A 25,800-nucleotide genomic window follows, 5' to 3' on the forward strand; every position below is an offset into this window, starting at 1 on the left:
GATTGCACTCCTGATGTAAGTCATCAAGAGCAAATGTCTCTCATATTAAGTTGTGTATATGTTTCATCAGTTCAAATTAAAATAGAAGAATATTTTATAGAATTTTTAAAAGTGGATGATACAACTAGAAAAGGAATTTTTGAGGAACTCATGAATATAATGAAAAAGCTTGATCTTAATATTAATGATATAAGGGGACAAGGATACGATAATGGGTCTAACATGAGGGAAAACATCAAGGTGTACAAAAACGAATGCTTGATATCAATTCTAAAGCTTTTTATACACCATGTGGTTGTCATTAACTTAATTTGTTACTTTCTGATATGGCTAATTGTTGTCCAAAAGATATTATATTTTTCGGAGTTTTACAACGTATTTATTCAATTTTTTCCTCTTCCACGAAAAAAAAAAAGAAAAATTTTAAAAGATCATGTTCCTAGTTTAACTGTTAAGCCACTATCACAACCTCGTTGGGAGAGTCGTATTGAAAGTGTGAAAGCAATTAGGTTTCAAGCTCCTGAAATAAGAGATGCTTTACTTGAGTTAGCAAAAGTTAGTGATGATCCCAAAACAAATAGTGAAGCTAATTGTTTGGCTATATACAAGCTTGAAAACTTTGAATATTTGGTGGGCATGGTTATTTGGTATGATTTGTTATTTGTTGTTAATATTGTTAGTAAAATCTTACAAGCCAAAGACATGCAAATTGATATTACTATTAATCAATTAAAAGTTTTTCTTGCATTTCTTAAAAATTATAGAGAAGATAGATTTGCAACAACATTAATTTCAGCTAAAGAAATAACTATTCAAATGAATATACAACCTGTATTTCGTAAAAAAAAGAATTATTCATAGAAAAAAACAATTTGAGAAAAATGATACTAATGAGGTAACACATTTGCCAAAAGATGATTTTATAACTAATTGTTTTACTCGTGTAATTGATCAAGCAATTTCTTCTTTTAAGAGTAAATTTGAACAATTCAAAATATAGGAAGATGTCTTTGGTTTTCTGCATGATTTACAAAAAGTTAAAGATTTTAGATGATAATCAATTGAAGGTATGTTGTCTCAATCTTGAAGGTTTTTTTAAAACAAGACACATCTTTTGATATTTATGGCTTGGATTTATTTTCTGAGTTATAAGTTTTGAAAGAAGTTTTCCAAAAGGAGACACAATCACCACTGTATGTTCTTAATTTTAAACAAACATCAAACTCATTTCCAAATGCTTGAATTGCTTATAGAATATTAACTATACTTATTACTATTGCTTTAACAGAAAGAAGTTTTTCAAAATTAAAGTTAATAAAATCATTTTTAAGGTCAACTATGTCACAAGAAAGATTAAATGGATTGACCATCATTTCTATTGATAAAATTTTGCTATCACAACTAGAACATCAAAATTTAATTGATAATTTTGCATCTTAAAAGACAAGAAAAGTGAACTTTAATTGATTTTCTCTTCTTTTTTTTATGCATTGCAGCTAATTAAACAAATGACTAGAAGGATATCTCAAGATTTTTTCCAGGTTAATATTTTATTTATCTTAATTATTAATGGTAATTTATATTTTTTATTTTTATTATGTAATTTATTATTTAATGAAAAAATTAAAAAAAAATTATGATTTTGCCTAGGGCCCCATTTTCGCTATAACAGGCCTTGGTGATCCTTATAATCCTCATAAACATTTTTAGAATAGCGAATGTGGTTTTACAAAGTTTGCTTGGAGGCAAAATTTGTCACATTACATAGGAGGATATAGAATGATAGAACTTGTACATAATTTTCAACAGAAAATTGCAATACGATGGGTTGCAACATTTACAGGCTTGATCAAAAGATTTCCATGCATGCAACTTCGGCATGGTTCTTTATGAAAAGTTCTCTTGCAATCAATCTGCTGACATTTGAGAAGGAGGAGAGGAATCCGAGGATAAGAGAGGGAGACTACTTGGACCTCTCTTGTGTTTTTTCTTAAATCAGTTCGAGTTTTTATAAACTGATTAGGAAAGAAAAAAGTGGTGGTACATAGTTTGGTCTTGTATTTCGGTTGGAATAGCATTACTCGTTTATTTTGTCAAAATACATAAACTGTTAAAAATAATGTATTTTTTTCGAAAAAATTTGCAGTTGATTTTTAATGATCAAATAAGTTGCATAGATAAATATCATTTTTATATGTACATACAAGTCATTTTTCATGTTGGGAGGGGCATGCAAGCCAAAAAAAAAATAAAAAATAAACCCCTTTTTAAACCCTGATCGTTCGGTTTTTGAGTTTTCCAAAACCTTCTCAGCCTTCATCCTCTTCAATGGGGTCCTCTGCTCTCTTCCGCCACGCAGACTCCTTGAAACGGCTCATCCATGCCGGACTTCGAATATGCGAAGCTGAGGCCTCGTTTCCTTCTCTCCTGATCAGGCCTTACTGCAGCGGGCAAACCAAGAACCGCCGCCTGACGCTGGCGTCGGTGATCTACCCTCTTGGCCACCCAAGCAACAACATGGCCACCGAGCTTGATCGATGGGTCAATAATGGGAACCGAACTAGGCCAGTGGAGCTCCGAGAGCTCGTCCGTGACCTACGAAAGCGCCGGAGGTTCAGTAATGCTCTCGAGGTTCGTCTCTAATGAGTTGCGTCTCTGGTGTTTGTGTTTATTCCTCTAAGAAAACAAGCATTGGGAAATTTTGATTTTTAATGTTTTGTGGTTTCTTGTGGTCAAGTGCTTGTGTTTTGAATGTGAAGAAGTGGTTGGAAATTCTCAAAATTATGGTTTCCATTGTTGATAAATGTTCAAGTGTTTACACTATTCTTAGAGAACAAACACTGGGTTTGCTGTAATGTTTAGCTTTTGATTTTCAGTGAATTATGGAGGCCAAGTGTTTGTGTTTTGGATGTGAGGTAGTGGTTGGAGATTCTAAAGATTGGCTTTCCAACTCTTGTATCATGAATAGGTTCAGTTGTTAGTAAAGTGTATGCCTTTTTAGTATTGAATGATTGTTATTGTGGCAAGTGTTTGCATATTTATTCCTCTTGAAAGGATTTACCATAACCTTTGTTTTCAATGCTTATGAGTTTGTGTTTTGAAAGTTAGTGCTCAAAGATCTTTGAAAGTTAGTGATTTTTTTTGCAGTTTACGCTTTCTTATTTGTTGAAGTTGTCGCATATTAAATCAGGTTTCCGAGTGGATGAAAGACAAAGGTCATGTACCATTTACACCAGGAGACCATGCTGTGGTATTGGATTTGATTGGGAGGGTCCGGGGATTAGCCTCTGCAGAGAGTTACTTCAATGGCATGCATGAGAGGGACAAGACGGAGAAGACATACGGTGCACTTCTGAACTGTTATGTGAGAGAGTGTTTAGTTGAGAAATCTTTGTCCCATTTGCAAAAGATGAAAGAAATGGGACTGGCTACCTCGGCTCTCACTTACAATGATATCATGTGTCTCTATACAAACACTGGTCAGCATGAAAAGGTTCCTTCGGTGCTGGCTGAAATGAAGGAAAATGGTGTCCTGCCTGATAATTTCAGCTATAGAATCTGCATCAATTCTTATGGTACTAGATCTGATATTAATGGCATGGAGAAGCTGTTTGAGGAAATGGAGCATCAGCCTCAAATTGTTGTTGACTGGAATACATACTCAGTTGTAGCAAATATTTACATAAAAGCAGGTCTCCGTGAGAAGGCCATTGCTATCTTGAAAAAATACGAAGAGAGGCTGGAGAAACGGAATGGGCTATGCTACAACCATCTGGTCTCTCTTTATGGCAATCTTGAAATGAAATCAGACATAAAGAGGATATGGGAAATTCAGAAATTGAATGGTGTTAAGCTTATCAACAGGGATTATACAACAATGATTGGGACAATGGTGAAGCTTGGGGACCTACTGGAAGCCGAAATTTTGTTGAAAGAGTGGGAGACATCCGGAAATGCATGTGATTTTCGAGTCCCTAATGTTCTCCTCATAGGATACCGCAACAAAGGGTTGATAGAGAAAGCTGAAGAACTTCTTGATGACTTTCTGAAGAAAGGCAAGCAACCACCTGCAAGTAGTTGGGGAATTGTTGCAGCAGGATATGCAACCAATGGGGAGACGAGCAAGGCATATGAATGCATGAAAAATGCTCTTTGTATGTATGCTCCAAATGCTGGGTGGGAGCCGAAGGACCATGTGATTGATGACATACTGCATTGGCTCGGGTATGAAGGTGCTCCTGATGATGTTGAAACGTTTGTTAATCTATTGAAAATTGCATGTCCGATGAACAGGACTATGTATCATACACTGATCAGGACAAATGTTAGATGTGGGAAACCGGTAAAAGAGATTCTGAAGAATATGAAAGCCGATGGAATTGACGAGAATGAAGAGACGAAGGAGATCTTAAGCTCAAAATCTAACCCTGTCACACTCGCAATTTAACTAAGGCTTATTTGATGGATCTTCTGCAAAACATGCAACAAATGGCTCCTGTAAATCTATGGTTTTCTGATGACAAGTGTGGTTTCTGAAAAACTTATAATTCATTTGCAGGAACTTTAATTTGTGCTGATTATGCTATCATCCTTGTACAAGAAGTCTGTTTACAACTTTACTAGGATGCTGTAAGATTTTAAGATGAGGAAAATGTGTTATTACAACTGCTTTAGCTTGATCAAACTGTTTTGCTTTGATTTTATCTTAATAAATTTCAACCAAATTTTCCATATTTTCAAATCCATATTTACTTCAAAATTTGCTCACTTTGCAAATAGTTATGCTTGTTGCACCGACAAGGTTCAATATCTCAAATCCTGTGTTGTCCCTGATGAAAACATCAAATGCTGTATGATCCCGGAAACAATTCAATCTTTCATGGTATACCTTTAAAAATTTTGAAAATTTATTTTATTATACCCTTTAAAAATTTAATATTTTCTTGTACACCCATGTGCATCAGATCCTTCTACCAAATAAATAAAATAATAATTTGCACTTCACTTCCATGGCCAAAGTAATTTCTCTTTTATAAACAAAACTCCCAGTTTATCTTATAGGTAAGTTTTCAAAATTTTAAGGACATTTGTGAGGAAATTTAAAATTTTGTAACTTGATATATATTTTTATAATCTTAAAGATTTTATTGAGAAAATTCAAAACAAAAAATGATGTTTTAATCATTTTACGTATTATATTTTACGTATTATATGATTATTTTATTCATCACATCAAGTGGTGTGAAATTCAGGCATCCAAGAAAGGTTAAATTTGTGTTGTGTTGTGGCCTGTTTTTGTAGGTTGGGGGCACAACTGCAGAAGAAAGTTTTTTTTTAATCATTGTTAAAATAAATAAATAAAGATACAAAGTATAGCCTAGTGGTTTTCTACGTAATAAAAACATGCTTGTCACAAATTTATCAAAAAAAATAAATTAAAAAAATTAAAAAAAAACCCAAACATTAAATCTTTTAAAAAAATTACACCAGTTTTATCAAAAGACAACTTTTATTGTTATCAAAAGACAATTTAATAACAAAATTATCTCTATTTAAAATTATACTAATATATTGCAAAAGGATTAGTTTTCACAACGTGGAAATGAACCTACGTGGTAATCACCAAAGCATTTATGACAGAGTTGCAGTGGACCGTTGTTCACCTACTACAATATGCACATACAATTACTCGAAGAAGTTATATAACATCCTTTTCGGTCCCTTTGATCTTATTTGATGTAATTAGGTTTTTGTTTCATTTTGGACAAAGATGGAAGTTTTTTTTTGTATTTTTCTCAAGTTCTTTATTCCAGAGCAATTGGATGGTATGAATTATTTATTTATTTATTTATTTATTTATTTATTTATTTATTTATTTATTTATTTATTTGGATTAGGATTTTAACGACCATTGATTGGATATGGATCTAAAGTTTTTTAAATTATGTTTTGCGTTTAGATACAAATCTAATTACTTAATTTTTTAGATTGTTGTTATGTTGTTTGATCTGTGTGAAATTTAATTGGATGTTTATAAAATTTTATACGAATTTTTTATTACAAAATTTCATAGAATAGTAAAAAGATATTACAGTAATTTTATAATTTTTTTTATTTTTTTTATTTAAATAAATTAAATATAAAATCGTATAAAAACTTTGTACTGTCCAATAAATATCAAATATAGGATTATGCCGCTGATGTTGTTGCCATAATCAAATGGACAAATCCTTTAACTTTTGGTGAAATACCCTATTTAGTCCCTCTAATATAGCCAATCTGTCCATTTGATCCCTCTAATATAATTTGTCCCTGAAAGGTCCCTCTATTTTAACATTTGGAAAATGTAAGTCCCTTCCTCAAACGGACATTCAATTTTCCACCTAAAGCGCTGACGTGGCGATATTAACTTCAAGATATTAATAAAAAAAAACTCTTTCGTGGCTGATTAAGGGGATATTAAGGTTTCTCTAACATGTTTGGATCCTCTTCGGATTCGAACTCAATACCTTCCTCAAGCTACATGGGTGTCTCGTCTTAATGGGTTCGTCCTCGTCATCTTCACCAAAGAACCCTGCCCTCGTCTTCCTTCTCTCCATCCCCGAGAGCTCCCACAACAAACCCTCCCTCCCTTGAGCTTCTCACTTGGATACACGGGTTCCCGAAGCTTACCCAAGCATCATCAAACCGCTGGCTAACTCCCCACCAGCAGCAGCCACAATCATCGATGAAGCTTCAATCCCCTCTCATGAAGTGCTTGAGAATTGCCGGCCAACTTTGATTTGATGCAATTTGGAGATGAAATGCTCGCTAGTTGTAATCGAAGAACTTTTAAAGCTTTGGCATGTAATGCTTGAATGTAAATGGAGTTGAAGGAAAAAAACAATTTGCGGAAAATAAGATTGTTGATTTGACACAATTTGATTGCAATTCGCAGCCCTTTTAACTTCAAATTTTGTTCTCCAACTATTAATCATGCCCTATCAATTTAATTGCAGACAAAATACAAATTTTGATGAATTTATGTATGTATGTATGTATGTATGTATGTATGTATATGTATATATTGAGAAGTTCCAGTTTTATTGTACAATTATGAATTTACATAATCATGCCATTGTGTCTTCAGATTTTGGTCTAGACTAACTTTCCATAAATTAATTGCAAACATCATATATTGCAAACATCCATAGTATTAATTTTCAAACATAATAATATCATATTGAAATTTGATAAGGTTTTGTACACATCCTTTTCTACAAACATTTTGTGATGATATCCAAAAATTTCATATATATTAGGATTTTCCAGGTTGTCCATAATTTTTCCAAGTTTTCCAAAAATGTCATATAAAGTTCACTCTAGATACTACATAATAAACATCAATAGTAAGAGTTTTTTTCATGTTCTCTAGCTGCTACAGAATTCTTCCAATCTCCTCTAGCTTCAGATTTGTTCCCAGCTCCTCCAGCTTCAAATTTTTCCAGCTTCTTTTAGCAAGCTTCAAGATTTCCTCCAGATGATGAATTTGATGTACTTTGCTATGTTAAGAAATCTGGTGCTTCACTTATAATTGAAGTGCTTTGCTGGCTTAAATCTGCAGCCTGTTTTGGCTTTTTCTTCCCAGCAACCCTGTCATTCCTTCTTGCCTGGATAGTAACCCATAAAAGAATGTCAACCATGAGTGTAAAGGCATAAACACATATAAATAGTCATACAATTATATGCTCATATATACCATTAATTCATTTGCAATGATGAAGGAAGAAAAGTTCTGGTTTTCCCTTCCAACTATAACTTCACCAGTGTGAACACCCTAGGCATAATGGCATAAAATTCAAGATAGAATTCAGTACTATTTGTATTGAATTTATTACAAGAATAAAAGGTTGAACTAATGTGTTAAAACTTACCCTTAGAACTCTTGCTAGCGCAAATGAAGTAGTAGTAGTAGTAGTAGGACATATGAAGTTGTGGTAACCTATAAATGCACAATAAAAATAAGAATTCATGTAACAATTAGACTGAGAATAGGATAATAAGAAGATTTACGGAGTCCTTGGCTCCATGTGGACAACCTCTCATATTATGCCCTTCCTTTTTGCATAGCCTACATTTGAAAATCCTGCCTGCCCTAGTCAATCTTTTCTTGCTTTTGTTTTCAACTTCAAGTGGCTCCCTCTTTTTTTTTTGGTGGTCTTCTAGGCATCCTCTTAGCAATAGAAGGCAGTAAAGGACCTGCTTCACTGGTTGCCCAAAATGCCCTGCCTCTAACTAGGTTCACAGCAAATTAATAGGCCCTCAGGTATAATTCTTTTCTATACCATCCAAAAATATAGTCCATTGTATCTGTACCATTGAAAGCTATGGCAGTCATTGCATATTGGCATGGAATTCCTGATTTGTTCCACTTTCCACATGTTCAGCTGTGATCCGCTAGGTTGACAACATATGCATCCCTTACATGTAAAACTAGGTTGTCCCAGTACACCTCATGACTTGAAGCCCTATTCCACTCTACATGCCATTTTGTACTAATTTTTCTTTCTTTGTTAACTTTGGCAACTATATTTGGCCCATAGCCACTTGTCCATTTCCTAACATACTCCCTCTTAACAACTATCCTTGTCATGATATATTGTATAATGTCCTCTAACATAGTAATAATGGGTTCACTCTTAGATTCTAGAATAACCCCATTAAATGTTTCAGACATATTATTGTCTATAACATCACATTTTACAATATCATTAAAGTAAGCTTGACACCAACCTGAAATTAGCTATTTATCTAGCAAGTCTTTCACAACATGGTCTCCACCATCTAACTTAGTCATGTCATCTAGATGTATTTTCACCTCAGACTGGTTGGTGGATCTAGAAACCCTCCAAAACTGGCACTGCAGCTCCTTCCCATGATGCTTTTTACCGCACCTTGCAAAATGTGTCTTGCACACATTCTGTGTTCAATGAAGGGTAGCACCTCATTGACTGCATGTATTAAGCCCTACATAAAAAAAAAGAATTGCATTTCATCAAATTAAAATTCACATCTGTAGAATAAAAAAAATTAATGATTATTACCTTCTTCATGTCACTTATAATTGTCCACCCAATGCCTTCACTCTGTTGTCTCCTTCTGCACAATCGCCCATGCTATTGGGAACATCTGGTTATTCCCATCCCTTCCAACGGTTACCAACAATTGGCCTTTTATTAAACCCTTCAAGAAACATCCAGCAAGGCCTATGAGCCTCCTACATCCTCTAATAAACCCTTCCCTTGGAGCTGATAGACATACATAAATTTTTTGGAAAGTTGGCATCTCATCTGGATTTTTTTTTCTTTCGGAAATAACTTCTGCAGAACTCCTGGGATTTGTTTCCTTCAACTCCATTGCATAGTTATTTAGCACCTTGAATTCTTCTATAAATTGTTCTTTAATTTTTTTTCAGGACTAGACAGGACTAGAGCTTTGGCATTCCTACAAACCTTACTATTGATGAAAACACCCAATTCCCTTCTCACCATTGCCCTCAAATGCCTTGGTTTGATAAATGTCATGGAAGCTATTATATCTCCAAATTTTCTAGCAATGACAAGGGTTGTAACTCTTCTGTTCTTAGTGTGACCAAGCAAACAAGAGTGCTCTGAGATGTAATGCTTCAATGTAAAAAATTTCCTAGCACTGCACATGAGCAAAGAATCAGCCATTTGCAACCTTTCGCAGAACATACAGCTCTAACCCTCTTTGCATCATTTTTAATGTATTTGAACTCAAAATATTTCTTATTTGAGAAATCAACTATCTCCTTCTTAAATGCCTTTAGATCTTTAAATCTTAAATCCAAGAAAAAATCTTCCAAAGCTGTGTTAGGATCATAAGTCTTTCTACTAGAACTGTGCCTCCTTACATCATTAGCATATAATCCCTTACTTGTCTCAACATAACTCCTTGGATCTGATGAGGAAATATATCCACTTTCATACCGTGTGACTTTCCCAATATCACTACTAGGCAGCACCTGATTTTTGTCATGTGTGCAGTCAGCTTGGTTGGTTTCTCCCCCACCTACATCTCCATTTGGATCATCCTCTTCATCAATGTCTTCATCTCCATCATCCTAAATAGCATCATCTAGCAAGGTAACCTTAAGTTGGACATATTCACTGATTTTTGTCTTAGCCTCCTCTCTGCATCAACTTAGAATTATCATCTACAAATGGCACATCAACAAACATTTTAACATCATCATTGTCTGACTCCCTCCCACTATCATTGTTCTTATTGTTCTGGTCTTCATCTCTATCATCCTAAATAGCATCATCTAGCAAGGTAACCTTAAGTTGGACATATTCACTGATTTTTGTCTTAGCCTCCTCTCTGCATCAACTTAGAATTATCATCTACAAATGGCACATCAACAAACATTTTAACATCATCATTGTTTGACTCCCTCCCACTATCATTGTTCTTATTGTTCTGGTCTTCATCTCCATCATCCTAAATAGCATCATCTAGCAAGGTAACCTTAAGTTGGACATATTCACTGATTTTTGTCTTAGCCTCCTCTCTCGCATCAACTTAGAATTATCATCTACAAAATGGCACATCAACAAACATTTTAACATCATCATTGTCTCGACTCCCTCCCACTATCATTGTTCTTATTGTTCGGTCTTCATCTCCATCATCCTAAATAGCATCATCTAGCAAGGTAACCTTAAGTTGGACATATTCACTGATTTTTGTCTTAGCCTCCTCTCTGCATCAACTTAGAATTATCATCTACAAATGGCACATCAACAAACATTTTAACATCATCATTGTCTGACTCCCTCCCACTATCATTGTTCTTATTGTTCTGGTGTATGTCATCACCCCCCCCCCAAAAAAAAAAATTCTCATCATCAACAACAATAGTGTCCTTGATTTGCATCTCGTTTGTGTTGGTAGAACCCCCAAATAATCCTTCTGGTAGAATATTCCCATGATGAACACCTAGTGACTCCACAAAAACTTCTATTGTCATTTTTTTCCTCAGTTAGTTAGCTAACCCTATCACCCCATTGTCATCAAAGATACTATTTAGTGTGCCATTGTAATCCATGTAAAATAATTCCAAAGTGTTTTAATGTCATAACCCAATTCTTGGAGGTCTCCTAGCAAATCAAAATAGCAAATTTTATCTAGGTCCACTGCATATTCTTTCACCTCCCCATTGACATATTTAGGCCCCTCTTCTCTTACCAATAATCCTCCATGATGGTATTTAACAATATATTTAGCACATTCAGCCATGTTATGCTACATAACCCTAACAAGTAATTCCAAAGTAATAAGTATACTATAATTATTTGTAGAGCAGCCAACTACTCTATAATACCCAATATCATGTCTCTCTTACATTAGAGGAGATTTAGTGTAATGTGGTACCACACCTAAGTAGACCAATAATTGCATAAGGTAATTAAATTTAAATAGAACTAAAAGCTCTACTAGAATTTAGCACTTGGTTGACCAACATTATAGAGTGGGCCAGCATATACTACAAGTTTCATGAATTAATTGAGTACAAACTCTTACACATATTGAACATTTACACCTCTATTATATGTATTTTGGTCCTACCAACCTAGAAAAAATTACAACCTGAGGCCAGAAAAGCAGGTTAATGTAAGTTTTGGCATAAAAAAACAAGGGTGGTCCTCATTATAATAACAGCATGTCAGCAAAAAAACTAACACAAATCATGGGTTGTAAATCCTAACTCAGACATAAAGACCGAAGCCCTAAATTGCTTCCCTAAAAGCAAAGAGCATAACTACTCATACTTCACACTGCTATAAAGACAATCAAACCTAAAATTCATGTACCAGACAAACACAGGTATAAATAGCACATAATAAACATGATGACAAGCACAAAAATAAAAAAAACAGAGACATGAACAAGAATTCAAGGAGAAAAAAACATAGACCTAGGCACTTGATGTGAGAGGGGACTGGTCCACTGAGAGTATTGGAGGAATTGTAGAGCTTGAACGTCAACTTTCACTTACGGTTGTGGAGAGATTGAGAGTTGGTGACAATGATTTGTGAAGCTTCACCAGTGGCTATGGCTGGTGGTGGTGGGGAGTTTGCCAGCGGTGAGAAGCTCGAGGAAGGGAGGGTTATTGTGAGAGCCTCTGGGGAATGGAAACAAGGAAGACGACAGCTCTCGGGTGAAGATGATGGGGACGAGGATGAGGACACCCTCTACTATTTTAGGTATCGGGTTCAAATCATCCCACGAAGGAGTTTTTTATTAATATCTTGAAGTTAATATCGCCACGTCAGTACTTCAGACGGAAAATTGAATGTTTGTTTGAGGGAGGGACTTACATTTCCCAAATATTAAAATAGAGGAACCTCCCAAAGATAAATTATATTAGAGAGACCAAAGTATATTAGAGGGACTAAATAGGGTATTCTACCTTTACTTTTATGTATTGAAGAATTTGAAACTTATGAGGGTATCAACGCAAATTAAAATTTCACAAGGATTAAAATATAATATTATAAAATTTGGTAGGGGTATATATGAAAAAATCGAAGTAAACCATCACGAATGCTGATCTCGAGACGGTGACAATCACCGGCTTGGTGTCACTTGGTATCTGATAAACATCCTTCGAATTGAGCTTTTAATTCTCATTGCGTCGCCGGAGATCGCCAGGTCCTTCGAACCCTAGAAAAATGGCGAAGGATCGGAATGGACCGATCGACGAACAAGGAGAAGAGGATCGAAGAGAAGAATCGAAGAGGGATCGGCATAGGAAATTGAAGAGGAAGAAGGATGAGAGCAGTAGTGATGGCGGTTCTAGTGATTCCGAGGAAGACCGGAAGTTGAAGAAGAAGAAGAATAAGAAGAAACGGAGGAGCCGTAGCTCTCGTCGGGGAAGAAGAGATTCCAGTGAATCGGAAGAGTGGTCATCTTCTTATGATTCGTATACGGATTCAGAATCGGAGGAGTTGGATGGTGGAGATGAGTTGGGGTCGGAGAGTGAGGATGAGTTGAGGCGGAGGAAGAGGAAGGAGAGAAGGAGGAGGGAGAGGGAGCATGAGAAGGAGAGAAAGAGGAGGAAGGAGAAGAAGAGGAAGAGAGACAAGGAGGAGAAGAGAAGGAAGAAGGCAGACAAAGATAAGAGGAAGAAGAACAAAGAGAAGAGTATGGGAAAGACGGGGGCGGTCACGAATTCATGGGGGAAGTATGGCGTTATCAAAGAAACCGATATGTGGTGAGTGTTTGTGTATGTCTTTTTAACAATCCAACTATGTTTTATGAATTAAAATTGTCTTTTTAATTGTTGAATCGGGTGCTTGAATTTTTGTTTTGATTTGCTGGAGAACTCTTGAAACTGTTCTATTTGTTCTTTTTTTTTTGTCGGTTGTTTCATTGTGGTGCCTTTTGGAGTGGTGTAAAAGTGCAAAATTTATATTTTTTTTTTTGCAAACTTAGGAAGCCTCATTAGCTTGGTCATGTTTGGAACTGCTTTTCATTGTAGTTTTACTTTGATTGACTCCAGCAAGGTTCAAAATTGAGTAGGCTCTTTGAATTCTGACTTTGATTGGGTTGCGCATGCCTGAAAAACAATAGCTTGTGGTACCTCTCTGAATCTTTTTGTGAACTTGGAAACTCTCATCAGCTTGGTCATGTTTGAACCTGTCTTGCTAACTAACAATATGTTTCTCACTTTGATTATCTTGGTCATGCTTGAAAATATTATGTTTGCTATTGCCATATTGTGCTACCTCTTGATGTGATATAAATGTCTAAAACTTCAATCAGGTCTTTGTATTTTTTACTGTGGTCAGTTTGGCCTAGCTTAAAACTGTTTTTAATTGTTCCATTTTTCATTGGTTGTCTTTCTGGGAGACCTCTTGCTGTGGTATAAATCTACAAACTTGATTTTTTTTTTAGGTGTTTTTCACTTTTTTGTTGTTTGCTTGTTGCATTAATGTTTGTTCTATCAACTTGCAATGTTAAGTGAATATAAAGCTTTTACATGTTTCAGTGAAATGAGCGAGTTCTTTAGGTGGAGATTGTCTTGTCCTTACAACTCATCCATACCTAATATGTAACTCCATTCATATTTTTGTTGCAATTACGTTCTATTGTAAAGGTAAAAAAAATGTCTGTGTTTTGCATCTTCTATGGAGCTAAATGCCATGAGCAGCCTTGCCTTGATGGCTAATATTTTGCCTCCCTTTTTTTACAAAAAATTGGGCATTTATATTAGCATTTACCCTTTTTTTCTCTACCTGTTTTTAGGAATAAACGGCCAGAGTTCACTGCATGGTTAGCTGAGGTTAAAAAGGTAATTTCATTAATCAAATTCCTGCAGATGAGTAAGCCTTATTTTTCCTATTTGAGGAAATGGATATCTCATAGATCTTTTTCCCAACTGCAATGGACAGAGTGTTGTCAAACATAACTTTGTTGTGTGTTTTGATCTTTCCTTGGAAGGAAAAGCTAGTATTTATATGCATATATGTTCTCTCTTGAAAATCATCCCAAATATATTGACCTCATAATTGTGCTAATGTCGTGTTTGGAAAAATTGATGCCTATTGAGCCTTGAAAATGCTTGAAATTGTTCTCTGTTAGTTCTTAGGTTTTAGTTTTATTTGTAGGTTATGCAGTCTTTAAATCTTTAGTTATCATTTTTGCTTCTAGTGATTTTTTGGTGATTTTGTAAATTAATATCATATATCAAATGTCTTCAACAAACTATCATGTAGGCATCGATTTTTTATATATCTTGTATTCTGGTACATTATTTGGATTTGTCAAACAACACGAAAAATATTCTTTTGGCCATACCATTTTTGTGCTCCTTATCATGCTGAATTGGGGATTGTAACACTATCAGGTTAAAACTGCAGGTAAACTTGGAATCATTAGCCAATTGGGAGGAGAAGCAAATGTTTAAAGAGTAAGACACATGGTTGAGAATTTTGCATTTATTTTCCTAGGTACCATTCCGATACTGAAGCTGTTATTGATATGTAAACAGATTCATGGAGGATCATAATACTGCAACTTTTCCATCAAAAAAGTAAGGCCATATTTTCATGCTTGCCATTCAAACCTGTCTCTTTTAATGAATGAATTTGCATTCATGGCTTTCATCTGGTTTTTGGGTACATTATTTTTCTTTCTCTCTTGATGGCTCATGACCCTTCCATGCCTTCCAACAGTATCTCGCAACAGGCTACACCTTTTCCATCCAATCTTCTTTTTAGGAAGTAGACTTTGCCAATAATTATTCTTATCAGTTGGCTTTCTTAATCTTATAGAATGTGCAGGATCTTGTACAGCCATGGCGGATTATTTTCTTTTCCTATATTTTTTTTGGGAAATTTCTTTTCATGAGTGTTACTGAGATAATTTCTTTTAGCTTTGCTACATGTTACCAATTCTTCCAACTAACCACCCTCTTGCTTCCTATGCAATTCAATTTTTGTTATAATATAAAGTTTGAATGTGGTTCTACTACCTTTTGCTGTTTTCCCTGCAAACTACAGGACATACAATGTGATGAATATTCTATGCTGTATATTAAAAGTTGTGTAAGCATATCTTCTTTGACAATATCTGCTTGCTGTGCTTGCAGATATTATGATTTAGATGCCTACCACAAGCATAAGATGGAGAAAGAAATAAAAAAAGGTTATAAGAAGGAATCAGTGGCAGAGCGCACAGTTTTCAATGATGAGGAACAACGCCGGTATGTAATTCTTTGTGATCTTCCCTCTCAAATCAGCATATTGTACTTGTCATTCTTAGTAAACTGAAATATATTAAAAGAACATTTGCAAATTCTTCCCAGTATGAAAGTGTCTTATTATTATTTTTAGTTGCCACTTGATCATAATTAATGATCACTTAGGTCTGCAGGATTTGATGCTTGAAATTTGAGACATTATTGGCTCGTCAGGGCTCTTCAACCACTCCATATCAAGTCACTAATAGTGACTGCTTCTTTTTCTCATCCCATCACTATTGATCCATTTTAATTGGTCCCCGACCTTTCGCTAGCGAATATTCTATTCCTTTTCAATTTGACATTGAAATGCATATAGATAGCTAATCAAGTTTTACCTACCGTGACATCAAGTATTCTATGGTCATTGGGTGACTTATATTAGGTAGTTTAACTGCATAGGTTTTGCTGCTCATGTAAGAATTACAGTTTTGTGTCTGGATTCAAATATTTGAATGTTTGATGAGTTTGCTTATTGATGGCAACTATTTTGTGATGTTTGGTTAATGCTTTTCAGATAGCTTACTATGTGCATTCTTTTAAAGGCCATGATTTTAATTAATGATTGATGTTTCCTCTGCAAAATGTAACCTTCACTTCAGCATGTTCCATTGCCGTAGAGAAAACAAAGAAACAACTGATTGATAGACTTGATGAAATTTAAATAGAAAAAACTGAATTCTAAATATTAACACTGAACATTCTGGTGATGTGCTATTGCCATTTAGAGAAGTTGTATACCTCAATTTCTTAGGTTGGTGCCCTACTGTCTGTCTTTTCCCATATTCAAAAGTATTATGTTGGAGCTAAAATTGCTTGCAGGCAAGAATTGCTAAGAGCCCGTGAGAAGCAAAAGGAAGAAGAAATAGAAGTTTTGAAGCATAATATGCAAAGTGGAATGGTAAACTTTGTTCAGGATCACTCTCTCCTATTTCATTTAAGATTCCAAATGACATATAGATATATATATATATATATTGTCATATTTATATCTATATACGAAGTTCATGTTTTCAGGAGAGAAAAACATTAAATATATGAGAACTGATATTTCTTGGAGCATTTCTGTGGAAGATATGATTTTCACTTCATTTAATTTGTTAGGCACAAGCAATGAAGGAGCAAGCCCGATTGCGGGAAGAGATGGTCTATCAATACAGGGTCGGAAATCTTGAGGTGTGCCTTGGTTCTTATTTATATAATCTCTTAAGTTTTTGGCTGTTTGATCAGAAGGAATTCTTGAAACTTTTATCCTCTTGTTTAATACTAGGCTGCCAATGCAATCCAGAGAAGATTAGATCCAGATGTTGCTATGTGAAAGATCATATATATAAGCTAGTACAAGTAACATCATTTCACCCAAGTATTCGAGGTATGCACTTTGAACCCATATGATCTGAGCGAGCTCGTCGTTGTCGTGAGCATTGGCTATTGGGGATTTTGTAATCTGTTAACAGTAACTCATCTTTGTTTATGAGAAATATATCTAAATATTATTATCACAGTTATGAACTATGTTTGGTATTTAAGAAATTTGTTGGTTGGTTTTGAGTATTTGCATGCACAGCACTGAACAGTGAGCGGGGATAAGAGAAGTTGATGATCATAAAACTAGTACTTTTTGTCGTTCAATTGAATACCTGTCTTAACGGTGTTAAAATGAATTCTAAGCTTTACCATTCTTTGAATAGTCTATATTTTCTTCACAAATTAAGATTGATTATAATTAAGAGCTGGTCAAGTTCCTGTGTTTAGTTATAACTAGAAAGGAAAAAAAAAAGACTATTTCAGTAAACAATTCTCTTGATTGATCTTGATCATATGAATCCTGTATCTCAACCAACTTGTATCTGGTTCTGGATCTAGACTTGAATGCACTTCAAGCTTCATCAACCAAATGCTACTCAAAACAAATCCTTCATGCTATTAAAGCAAACTATAAGAATCATCTTACTTGTTAGAGGGAACGTTTGAGAGAATCCCTCATTTTTGTTTTGATTGTTTTCTTTTTCGTTAATCTTTATCCTCTTGGACTTTAATTTCTGTTAAGGGTCATTTAAACCCCCAGTAAAATAATCAACACACACCTTAAACTAAACCATAATTTTCCTTTTAGAACTTTCGAGGATCAAGCATCAAGAAGGACAAATAGGAATAAAAAAACAAGTTCTTTAGAGAAACATACCAACTTGCAGTTACATAATTAAACCCAAAAAATCATAATGCCTGTCTCACATAAACAGCCAGAAACAGCATCTAGATAAATAAACGAAATATTTTTTTTTTTTCAAAATTAGAATAACTGTTGGCCATTCGGCAGGGCTGAACCATGATTTGGAAACTCAAAAATGACTACTCACAACCATATAACAGAAGGCAGACTCAGAAAAAGTTTAACAATAGACGTCAACATAAGTTAAACATAGGCATTAGTAGTGGTGCAGTAGTTTGCAAACCAAGTTCAAAGAAAAGTAACACTGTCTTTCTAATAACATATTAACACAACCTATTCATTCTCTAACCAAAATAACAGATAGATAAATCACATAGCCAGCATTACCACCAGTGGAAATCTCATAAATACACCCAAAATAGGAGCCATATGGTTAACTGTAGACTTGCTGTTACCACCATGGTGCAACTAGAGTAGCATGGAAATCATGTTCAGAAGAAAGAAAAGCTTCCTCTGTTGACCGAAGGTCTTTCTGCATGTTCACAATCTCGGAGTCATTTGTTTTTTTTAGCATGATTGTTGACGAGCGCTTCTCATGTAAATGTGCGAGGGTTTTCTCCACGTCCGCTATGTTCTTGTCCAATCCAGCGATCATGGTATTGTACTGAGTATTCTCGTTGTTCCGCTCTGAGATCTGTTCATCCAATGAAGCTCTCTTCATTTCATGTTGGTTTTGTTCACATTTTATTTTTAGCAGTTTTTCTATGCGGGAACGGAGGCATTGGACATCAAAACCATTTGCTTCTAACCGCGGAAGAGCCTTTAACTTAGCCAGAAAAACTTCAGTAGAATCAGTGATGCGTAACTTAGCAAGGTCATTGATCAAGTTGGCAAAAGTCACCATAAAACCAATTGCCATTCCTTCACGGAACTCCTCACAGTACTGCTCTAAAGCCCGGAAATGTGGCTGTTGGGGCATCATATGAAAGATTTCCAGAGATTCAAATGGTTTCCACATGACCTCGTTCTTCTCAAATGGCAGCGTATGTCCCTTGCCAGCTGAATTATTAGCCAAGAACTTCCCTGAAGCCCCATTTTTGTCAACAGAGGTTTGCTTCAAAGCTAACCAGTTAGTCATAGGCTCTTGATGAATATTAGAGCTGTCTTCATCCAAAGGAACTTCAATTACAGCCTCATTGAAATCACACTGAGGGGAATTTTCCGTTGATTCTCTTGGTTTGGATCTGGTAGAATGGTTCAAACAAGGTGCTGCGTGATAATCCTTCTTTGGTAGTGTCCAAGTATCCAATATTTTCAGTCTCCGATTGATCCGTTCAGCGCTCACATAAGTTTCTGATGGATCACCTTATCAAAGGCCAGTCAGATGATTTGAGATGCTTATAATGATACAAGGTTTAACATAGAGGAAGACATACTTACCAATAATATCTCCAACTGGTGTGGGAAACTCATTTCTCATAACTGACTCCATCTCATTGTTCAAGTAACTGGGTGGATTTGGAGAAGGGAGTGCAACCTCTTTCCTTCCGTTCTCACTTTCAACAACTACCTCAGCAGATTTTTTTATATGCTCCTGTTCACCTGCAAATTATCAAAATATTAAACTAAGATAAAGAAAAATATATCGCGATATGTTTTATCTCAATCCATAGTATCCTACGTACATGCTACAGACACATTTTCAAGAGTGGCGAATTTTTTTAGTGGTGTGCCAGTGGTCTCAATTCTTTCCTCTTCTGTTGGTTCGTCTAAGACATCCTGGCATCATAAGTTCAATAAAATATAAAGACAGGGAGTTAGCAATAACAATTTTAATTGTGCCTGATGTGCAAGAAGCCTTACAAGATCAAGAGTTTTCCTTAATCGGCTAGAATTTCGAACAGCAATCTTCTTGATTCGCTTTGTGGTGTTTATGTTAGCACCGTTACTGTTTTCATGGTTTCCCATGTCAGCAGTTGAGAGATCAGGGGTACCAGTTACTTCATATAAGTTACGCTTGAATTGTTCATAAAGGAGGTCTTCTGAAGTGTCGGGAGGTGATTCCGATGCCAATTGTGTTGTAGTTGTGCTCTTCCCTTGTAAATAGCTCTCAGAATGGCATTGCTCTTCCATGATTTCTACAAGTGTAGTCTCTTCCTCGTTTGAGTTTCTATGAGGTTGAGGATCCTCGCACAGATCTTCACTGCCTGATCCATCTAACTTATTTCGCTTTGGCATCACAATGTCCAACTCTGGTTCTGTTTCTGTTCTCTTTCTAGAACATGAATTGGACACTTGTTTCTGTCTTGATGTTCGTTTTCCTTTGCATGCCGGGATCATATTATGTGAGAGTGGTTCACTTGATTCATTGGCAATGATTCCATTAATTTGAACTTGTGGAAAAGATCCTTCAACTCCTGATTTCTGTCTACCATCAACTGACATGGTTTTACCAGCAACAACTGATTTTCCCCGGTTGCGCTGAAACATTTAAACATCATTATTATAGTTACCAGTCGGTAAATATCGATGCATAGAAATCAATAATTTATAAAGAAGAAAATAGCAGAAATATCTTCATTCCACAGATGTCTGTCTTGAAATCAGAATCTGATATTACAAGGTCTTCTTAAACTAACAGCGTAACTCAATTGTATGCTTAAAGGCATGCAACTGACAGTGCCTCTACAAATCATAATTTTCACAGCAATGCCCTCATCATTGTCGTAAACCCATCATAAACATGATTTGGGAACTTAGGGTCATATACACCCTTATATCGTATTTATCAAAGCACAGATGTGACATTTTTGATGAAATAAGTGCTGCAACACTATTTGGCTATTTCAAACAACATTCATCATTTTTCAATGGTTAACTCCGAAAACTTTACAAAGACAAAGAAGCAGTTCAGCTATTCAATAGGTGAACAAATATTGCGCCAATCATTTTCAAAAACCATAAATCAACAGTCTATGATTCTAGACATTTATACACAAAAACTTGATAACATGATCTAAACATCTGAAGTTGATTGCAAAACAGAGAGCCTAGATAGAAAGTTCAGAGGATTTCATTTTGATAACAAAATTATCAAGTAAAAATGTGTCCAATGTTCACAAGGGAAAAGATTCCAAATTTGAAGTACATAATATCACATTGATTGATGCAAAGGATCCTAGTGAAGAATTTTGCAAGCCTGAGACACAGTCAAACCATATCATAAAAAGAAAATACAAGACAACATTGCATACCATAGAAGTACAAATCCACTGTCCATCAGTCCAGTCATAATGAAGCCTCAGCTCAGAGATATCAAACCCGTCCTCCAAGTCTTGGTACTTAAGCTTGACAATGTATTTGGACCCAAAAAGTATGATCTTAGAGATAACCCCAGCCAACCACCTTCCACAAACCAAGACTTCCACTTCATCTTGAATACAGAAATCCTTTACGTAGGCAGTATCAGGAGGAGAAGGTCTCATGTATTGATCATCAACAATTTCTCTCAGAGGCTCATTACCCTTAGTACATGTATTATCATTTGGCCTCAGATTTTCATACTCCACCAAGAAATAGGTATCACCAACCACCTTAACAACTCTCCCAGGAAACCATGCAGCTCCATAAATCTCCTTGTCTCGGGTAACCTCCACTTGAGCTCCAACACTGAATTTATCCTCCAGGCAACCCTGCATGAAGAAGATGAAGCAAAGCTAAAGCATCAAGTGATGCTATACAGAGAGTTCTTCTCACTCAAACACAGCAATGCTATCATTCAAAACAAAGATCATTTTTCAGTGACTAACCACAAGATTTTCCCTTTTCTTACTAGATGTAATATCCGCTCCATGAAAAACTAATAAGAAAATTAAAAGATTTGTTTGTTTGTATAATTGTATTGTGGTTTGTTGAATCAAGACTTTTTAGAGATAGTTCGAGCCGAATCTGGCTACCTCAAATTATGACTGATTCAGGATCAAGTCCATGGAGTCAGTCAAGAACTTGTTAACTAGGTCCAACTCAGTTTGACTCAGCACAGTCCACCATGGGAAACAGAGATTTGGCGAATAGGAGGGGATATCCCAATAGCTTATAGTGGCTCTTGAGATCAACTGCCACTAGAATCACCAGACGTTCGTTTATGCTTCGCATTGGGACTTGTTTGTTGCAGTTCCAAAGAGCATGCACTGCCTTCCCTATTTATATTCATATTATTTCCCTCTCTTCACTATGTTTTAGTTTATTAATTAAAGAAACTTTTCTATAAACTTCAATGTAAAAATAAAGATCATACTAAATCTCACCTAATCCAGTCATCAGAATATAGTAACAACTCTTCAAGTTTACTTTTTGCACTTTATTTCTTATTTCTTTTATCTTTAAACATATTTATTTTTGTTAAGAAAAAAAAAAGGTGAGCCCTAGTTCACTTGTACAAGTCAAGACTTTGGTTGGTCTACTTCTACAAGAATAGGTGATCGAAGTTACACCTTTATAAAAGCCACATTTGCTTATAAAACCCTCCAAACAAATCATTCCTACTTCCTTGTATACTCATGACCATAAGTAAACTCATATATATATATATATATATATAAACCAAAAAATCCTCCACTATAGTAACAACAAGATAAATGCTAAGGTAAATATACCAATTTATAAGGTTTTTAAGTGGATTTTACAGTATATAAGCAAACACAAGCGTTTTGTACTAGCACACATGTTCACAAAGGGTATTTTCAGTTACTTCTAGCACGCAGTTTTCTCTAAAATAAATATTCTATGTCCCATGTTATGAAGTAGATTGAAATACATATGAGTTTGAACTAATTGTGTTTTATATTGTAATCATGTCAACCCGTTTAAGCCCTTTATGGCCAGCCTAACCTTTTTAATAATCATGCCAACCTGTATATACCTTGTTTATGACCTGCTTAACAACCATGTATTGAGAATTACTTGGAAATTTGATTGAAGTGGTGTGTTGTTGAGTATGACACCATATTAATTTTTTATTATTGATAATAAACAAATAAAATATGTATTTTATTTTCCATTTGATATAACAACATTTAATATTTCTTTTCCTAAACTATGTTTATGATTTTTTTTCATGTTTAATCAGTTGATCATATTTAATTGTGTTTATGTTTACTAATCGTATTAGTGTCATTATCTTTGTGTTTTTGACCCATTTTATTAATTGTGCTCAGGTCCGTGTTCATTCAAGCAGATCCCTTCAGTAATCAATACAGACCCATTTATGATTCACAAACCTGCTGAATTCTACCATTCCTGGACACTATGATACAATATCAATTTTTGTACCTGATATAGTAGTAGTTTTATACCTAAAATATTAAATTCTATTAGTTACATTTTCACGGCTAGCAACACCTTATAATGTACCAAAACCCCTACAAACTATCATATAAGCTCTTCAAAGTTCAATTTTAAAGCCCAAAAAAAGCCTTTTTATTCCTATTGCTTGGAAACTATATATATATATATATATTTATTAAATGTATATATTTAGGAAAAGAAAAGCTAAATATCTGGTACAATGACCAAGGTTTCCCTATCCTTTCCCATGTTTCCCAAAAAGTTCACTAATTTCCACTACCCACTGCTTCGTTTCCCAAGGAATCCACACAACCACCACCACAACACCACAAAAGAAAATAAAAGAAAAGAAAGGAAATGTACTTTACATTATCCCCCCTTGAAAATCCCAGAATTACGAGGTTAATTAATATTGATATTTAACCAATAAAAACTACGGCAAAAACAAAAGGTAAAAATCTCAAACTTTGTGAAAATAAAAAATGATATATGAAAGGGGGCAGAACGTAAAAGATCCACAGGAAGCAAACCTCGTCGCCGGCGGTGATCCACCGGCCTTTGAACCAGTTGAGCCGTGGCCGGATTTTGGACGCCGGGAACTCGAGCTCCTCCTTCGTGCTCGGAAAGGAAACCAAGCACTGTTTCCCACGAACCCCAGCCACCACTCCCGGCCACCATCCATCCCTGTGATACCCCTCCACGAGCTGAAACACCTCGAACGCCCGCTTCCTCAGCCGTGGCGGGCGAGGTCGGACATGGGTGAGGTCCACCGACTCTTGGAGCCGCTGTGATGGATCAGTATCAGAGAGAAGCGAGGTGTAGATGATCGACAAGCGGCGGCTTCCGTTCAATCGGCGAGCCACCGTGGCCTCGTACCAGGCACCATGAAAACCCTCGTCGTCGCAACTCACCTCGACCTCTTCGCCAACCTTGAAGCCGCCGGAGCGATCGAACCCCATTACCGGGAAAAGGCACGGCTCTTCTCAGCTAGGGTTTCAAGGGAAGCGATGGATGTATTGATGGGAAAAAGAGAGATAGTAAGAGCGAATACTGAAGCAACACTGTGCTGGTGCTTCTTCTCGGGAAATGGATGGAGGTGGTGGGATATGGTCACCGGTAAGGTGAGATTACCGCATGTGTTGTTGATCTGGGTTTCACGAATCTTAAAGCGTGGTTGGAAAAGACAAATGTGGGTGTGGATAAATTCAACCTACCGCAGTCACTCCCAGCTGTTCACTTTTTTTTGTGATTAATGTTATTTTATTTTTTTGGTTCTGCTTGGAAATAGTTATTGATTAATATGTGATGAATTTTTTTAAAGGGATAATTAGAGCCGAGTAGGTAGGTTTATGAGCAAGTTTTTAACTTTTTTTTGGGGGGAAGCTGATTAAAAGTTTTTAACCATTTTGGAGAAATCTGCAATAGTCTAGAAGTAGTTTGATTTATTTTTAAGTAAACAACCAAATGTTTTTTGTTTTTTTTTTTCACTCAGTTTTAAAAAGTTATGTTTTGATCTCTTATCTTTAAATTTTTTGAAACACAAAAATATGTTTGGACACAATATTTATTTTGAATTTAGAAAGCTGAAATAAAAACACGTTGATTAGCACAAAATTATTATGACTTTTTTTATTATTTTTTTAATTCATATTTTTAAAATTTTTTATAGAATTTTATTTTTCATATTAGTTTGATTGATTATATTATTTAATAAAATTAATAACATAGATTATTGTATAGGTAAAAAATATCTCATCAAAATTGTACTATTTGAAACTAAAAAATATTTTGGGGTTTGTCTTAAAAAATTTAATATGTATATATATATGTATTTTATATGTTATACCCTAGTTTATAAAAATCAAGGGAAACAATAATTTTCACAAATACTTTCTAAAAATATAATTTTTATACTGTATAAACTAATTTATAAAATATCAAGCCCAAATAATATATTTTTATTAATATTTTTTAAAAAAATATATTTTTTTAAATTATTACTATTAATTTGTAAAAAAATGATATTTTTAAAAATTAAAAATTAAAAGGAGAGAAAGGAGTAGAAGAGGAAGAGTTTCATAATGGGATAAAGAGTTTTGAAGCCGATTCCAAAAAAAGTTGAAAATATAAAAATGTTGTTTCCAATTTTTTTAGAAACATGAGGATTGTTGCCAAAATTTTTTAAAACAAAACAAGATGTCAAACATATTTTCTTAGTTTTGTTTCCAAAAGAAGAAATTGAAAACAAAAAACAAGAATTAGCAACAACACCAAACAACCCCTAAGTTTTTCAAATTGGATTATGGAAAATTAAAAATTTACTATTTAGTTAGATTTTTTTCTTATTTTTGAAAAATAGGTACTAGCTAGGGTTATTCTTTATGTCTAGGTGGCAGCTGCTGTTAGGGGTAGAACGAAGTTATCACGTATTGCGCAAAACAGCACAAATGATGTTGTCAAAATATCTTCTGAT

At 35.0% G+C, this 25,800-nt stretch overlaps 3 protein-coding genes across 4 annotated transcripts; 2 read left to right on the forward strand and 1 right to left on the reverse strand.

The window, feature by feature from the left end:
• The first annotated feature begins 2,297 nt into the window (after positions 1 to 2,297).
• On the forward strand, positions 2,298 to 4,712 carry LOC120250649 (pentatricopeptide repeat-containing protein At4g21705, mitochondrial-like). Its single transcript, XM_039259476.1, has 2 exons — positions 2,298 to 2,631; positions 3,191 to 4,712. Exons 1-2 carry the CDS (start codon positions 2,329 to 2,331, stop codon positions 4,445 to 4,447), a joined length of 1,560 nt encoding a protein of 519 aa, XP_039115410.1. The 5' UTR covers positions 2,298 to 2,328; the 3' UTR covers positions 4,448 to 4,712.
• Positions 4,713 to 12,652: 7,940 nt separating this feature from the next.
• LOC120250701 (zinc finger CCCH domain-containing protein 13) lies at positions 12,653 to 17,362 on the forward strand. Its single transcript, XM_039259536.1, has 8 exons — positions 12,653 to 13,279; positions 14,314 to 14,359; positions 14,928 to 14,977; positions 15,059 to 15,100; positions 15,659 to 15,772; positions 16,631 to 16,709; positions 16,913 to 16,984; positions 17,079 to 17,362. The coding sequence occupies exons 1-8, from the start codon at positions 12,738 to 12,740 to the stop codon at positions 17,124 to 17,126; spliced, it is 993 nt and encodes a 330-aa protein (XP_039115470.1). The 5' UTR covers positions 12,653 to 12,737; the 3' UTR covers positions 17,127 to 17,362.
• Positions 17,363 to 18,175: 813 nt separating this feature from the next.
• On the reverse strand, positions 18,176 to 24,536 carry LOC120249742 (DUF724 domain-containing protein 3-like). 2 transcript variants are annotated; one of them, XM_039258366.1, is made up of 6 exons: positions 23,858 to 24,536; positions 21,236 to 21,673; positions 19,845 to 20,462; positions 19,667 to 19,760; positions 19,422 to 19,583; positions 18,176 to 19,334 (listed from the first exon to the last, which is right to left on the reverse strand). In XM_039258366.1, the coding sequence occupies exons 1-6, from the start codon at positions 24,284 to 24,286 to the stop codon at positions 18,433 to 18,435; spliced, it is 2,643 nt and encodes an 880-aa protein (XP_039114300.1). In that variant the 5' UTR covers positions 24,287 to 24,536; the 3' UTR covers positions 18,176 to 18,432. The 2 variants fall into 2 exon arrangements, with proteins under 2 accessions (XP_039114300.1, XP_039114299.1); XM_039258365.1 differs by having other exon boundaries at positions 18,176 to 19,346.
• Positions 24,537 to 25,800: the final 1,264 nt, after the last annotated feature.

This window comes from Dioscorea cayenensis, chromosome 19 (genome assembly GCF_009730915.1).
Source record: "Dioscorea cayenensis subsp. rotundata cultivar TDr96_F1 chromosome 19, TDr96_F1_v2_PseudoChromosome.rev07_lg8_w22 25.fasta, whole genome shotgun sequence".
Taxonomy (NCBI): Eukaryota; Viridiplantae; Streptophyta; class Magnoliopsida; order Dioscoreales; family Dioscoreaceae; genus Dioscorea; species Dioscorea cayenensis.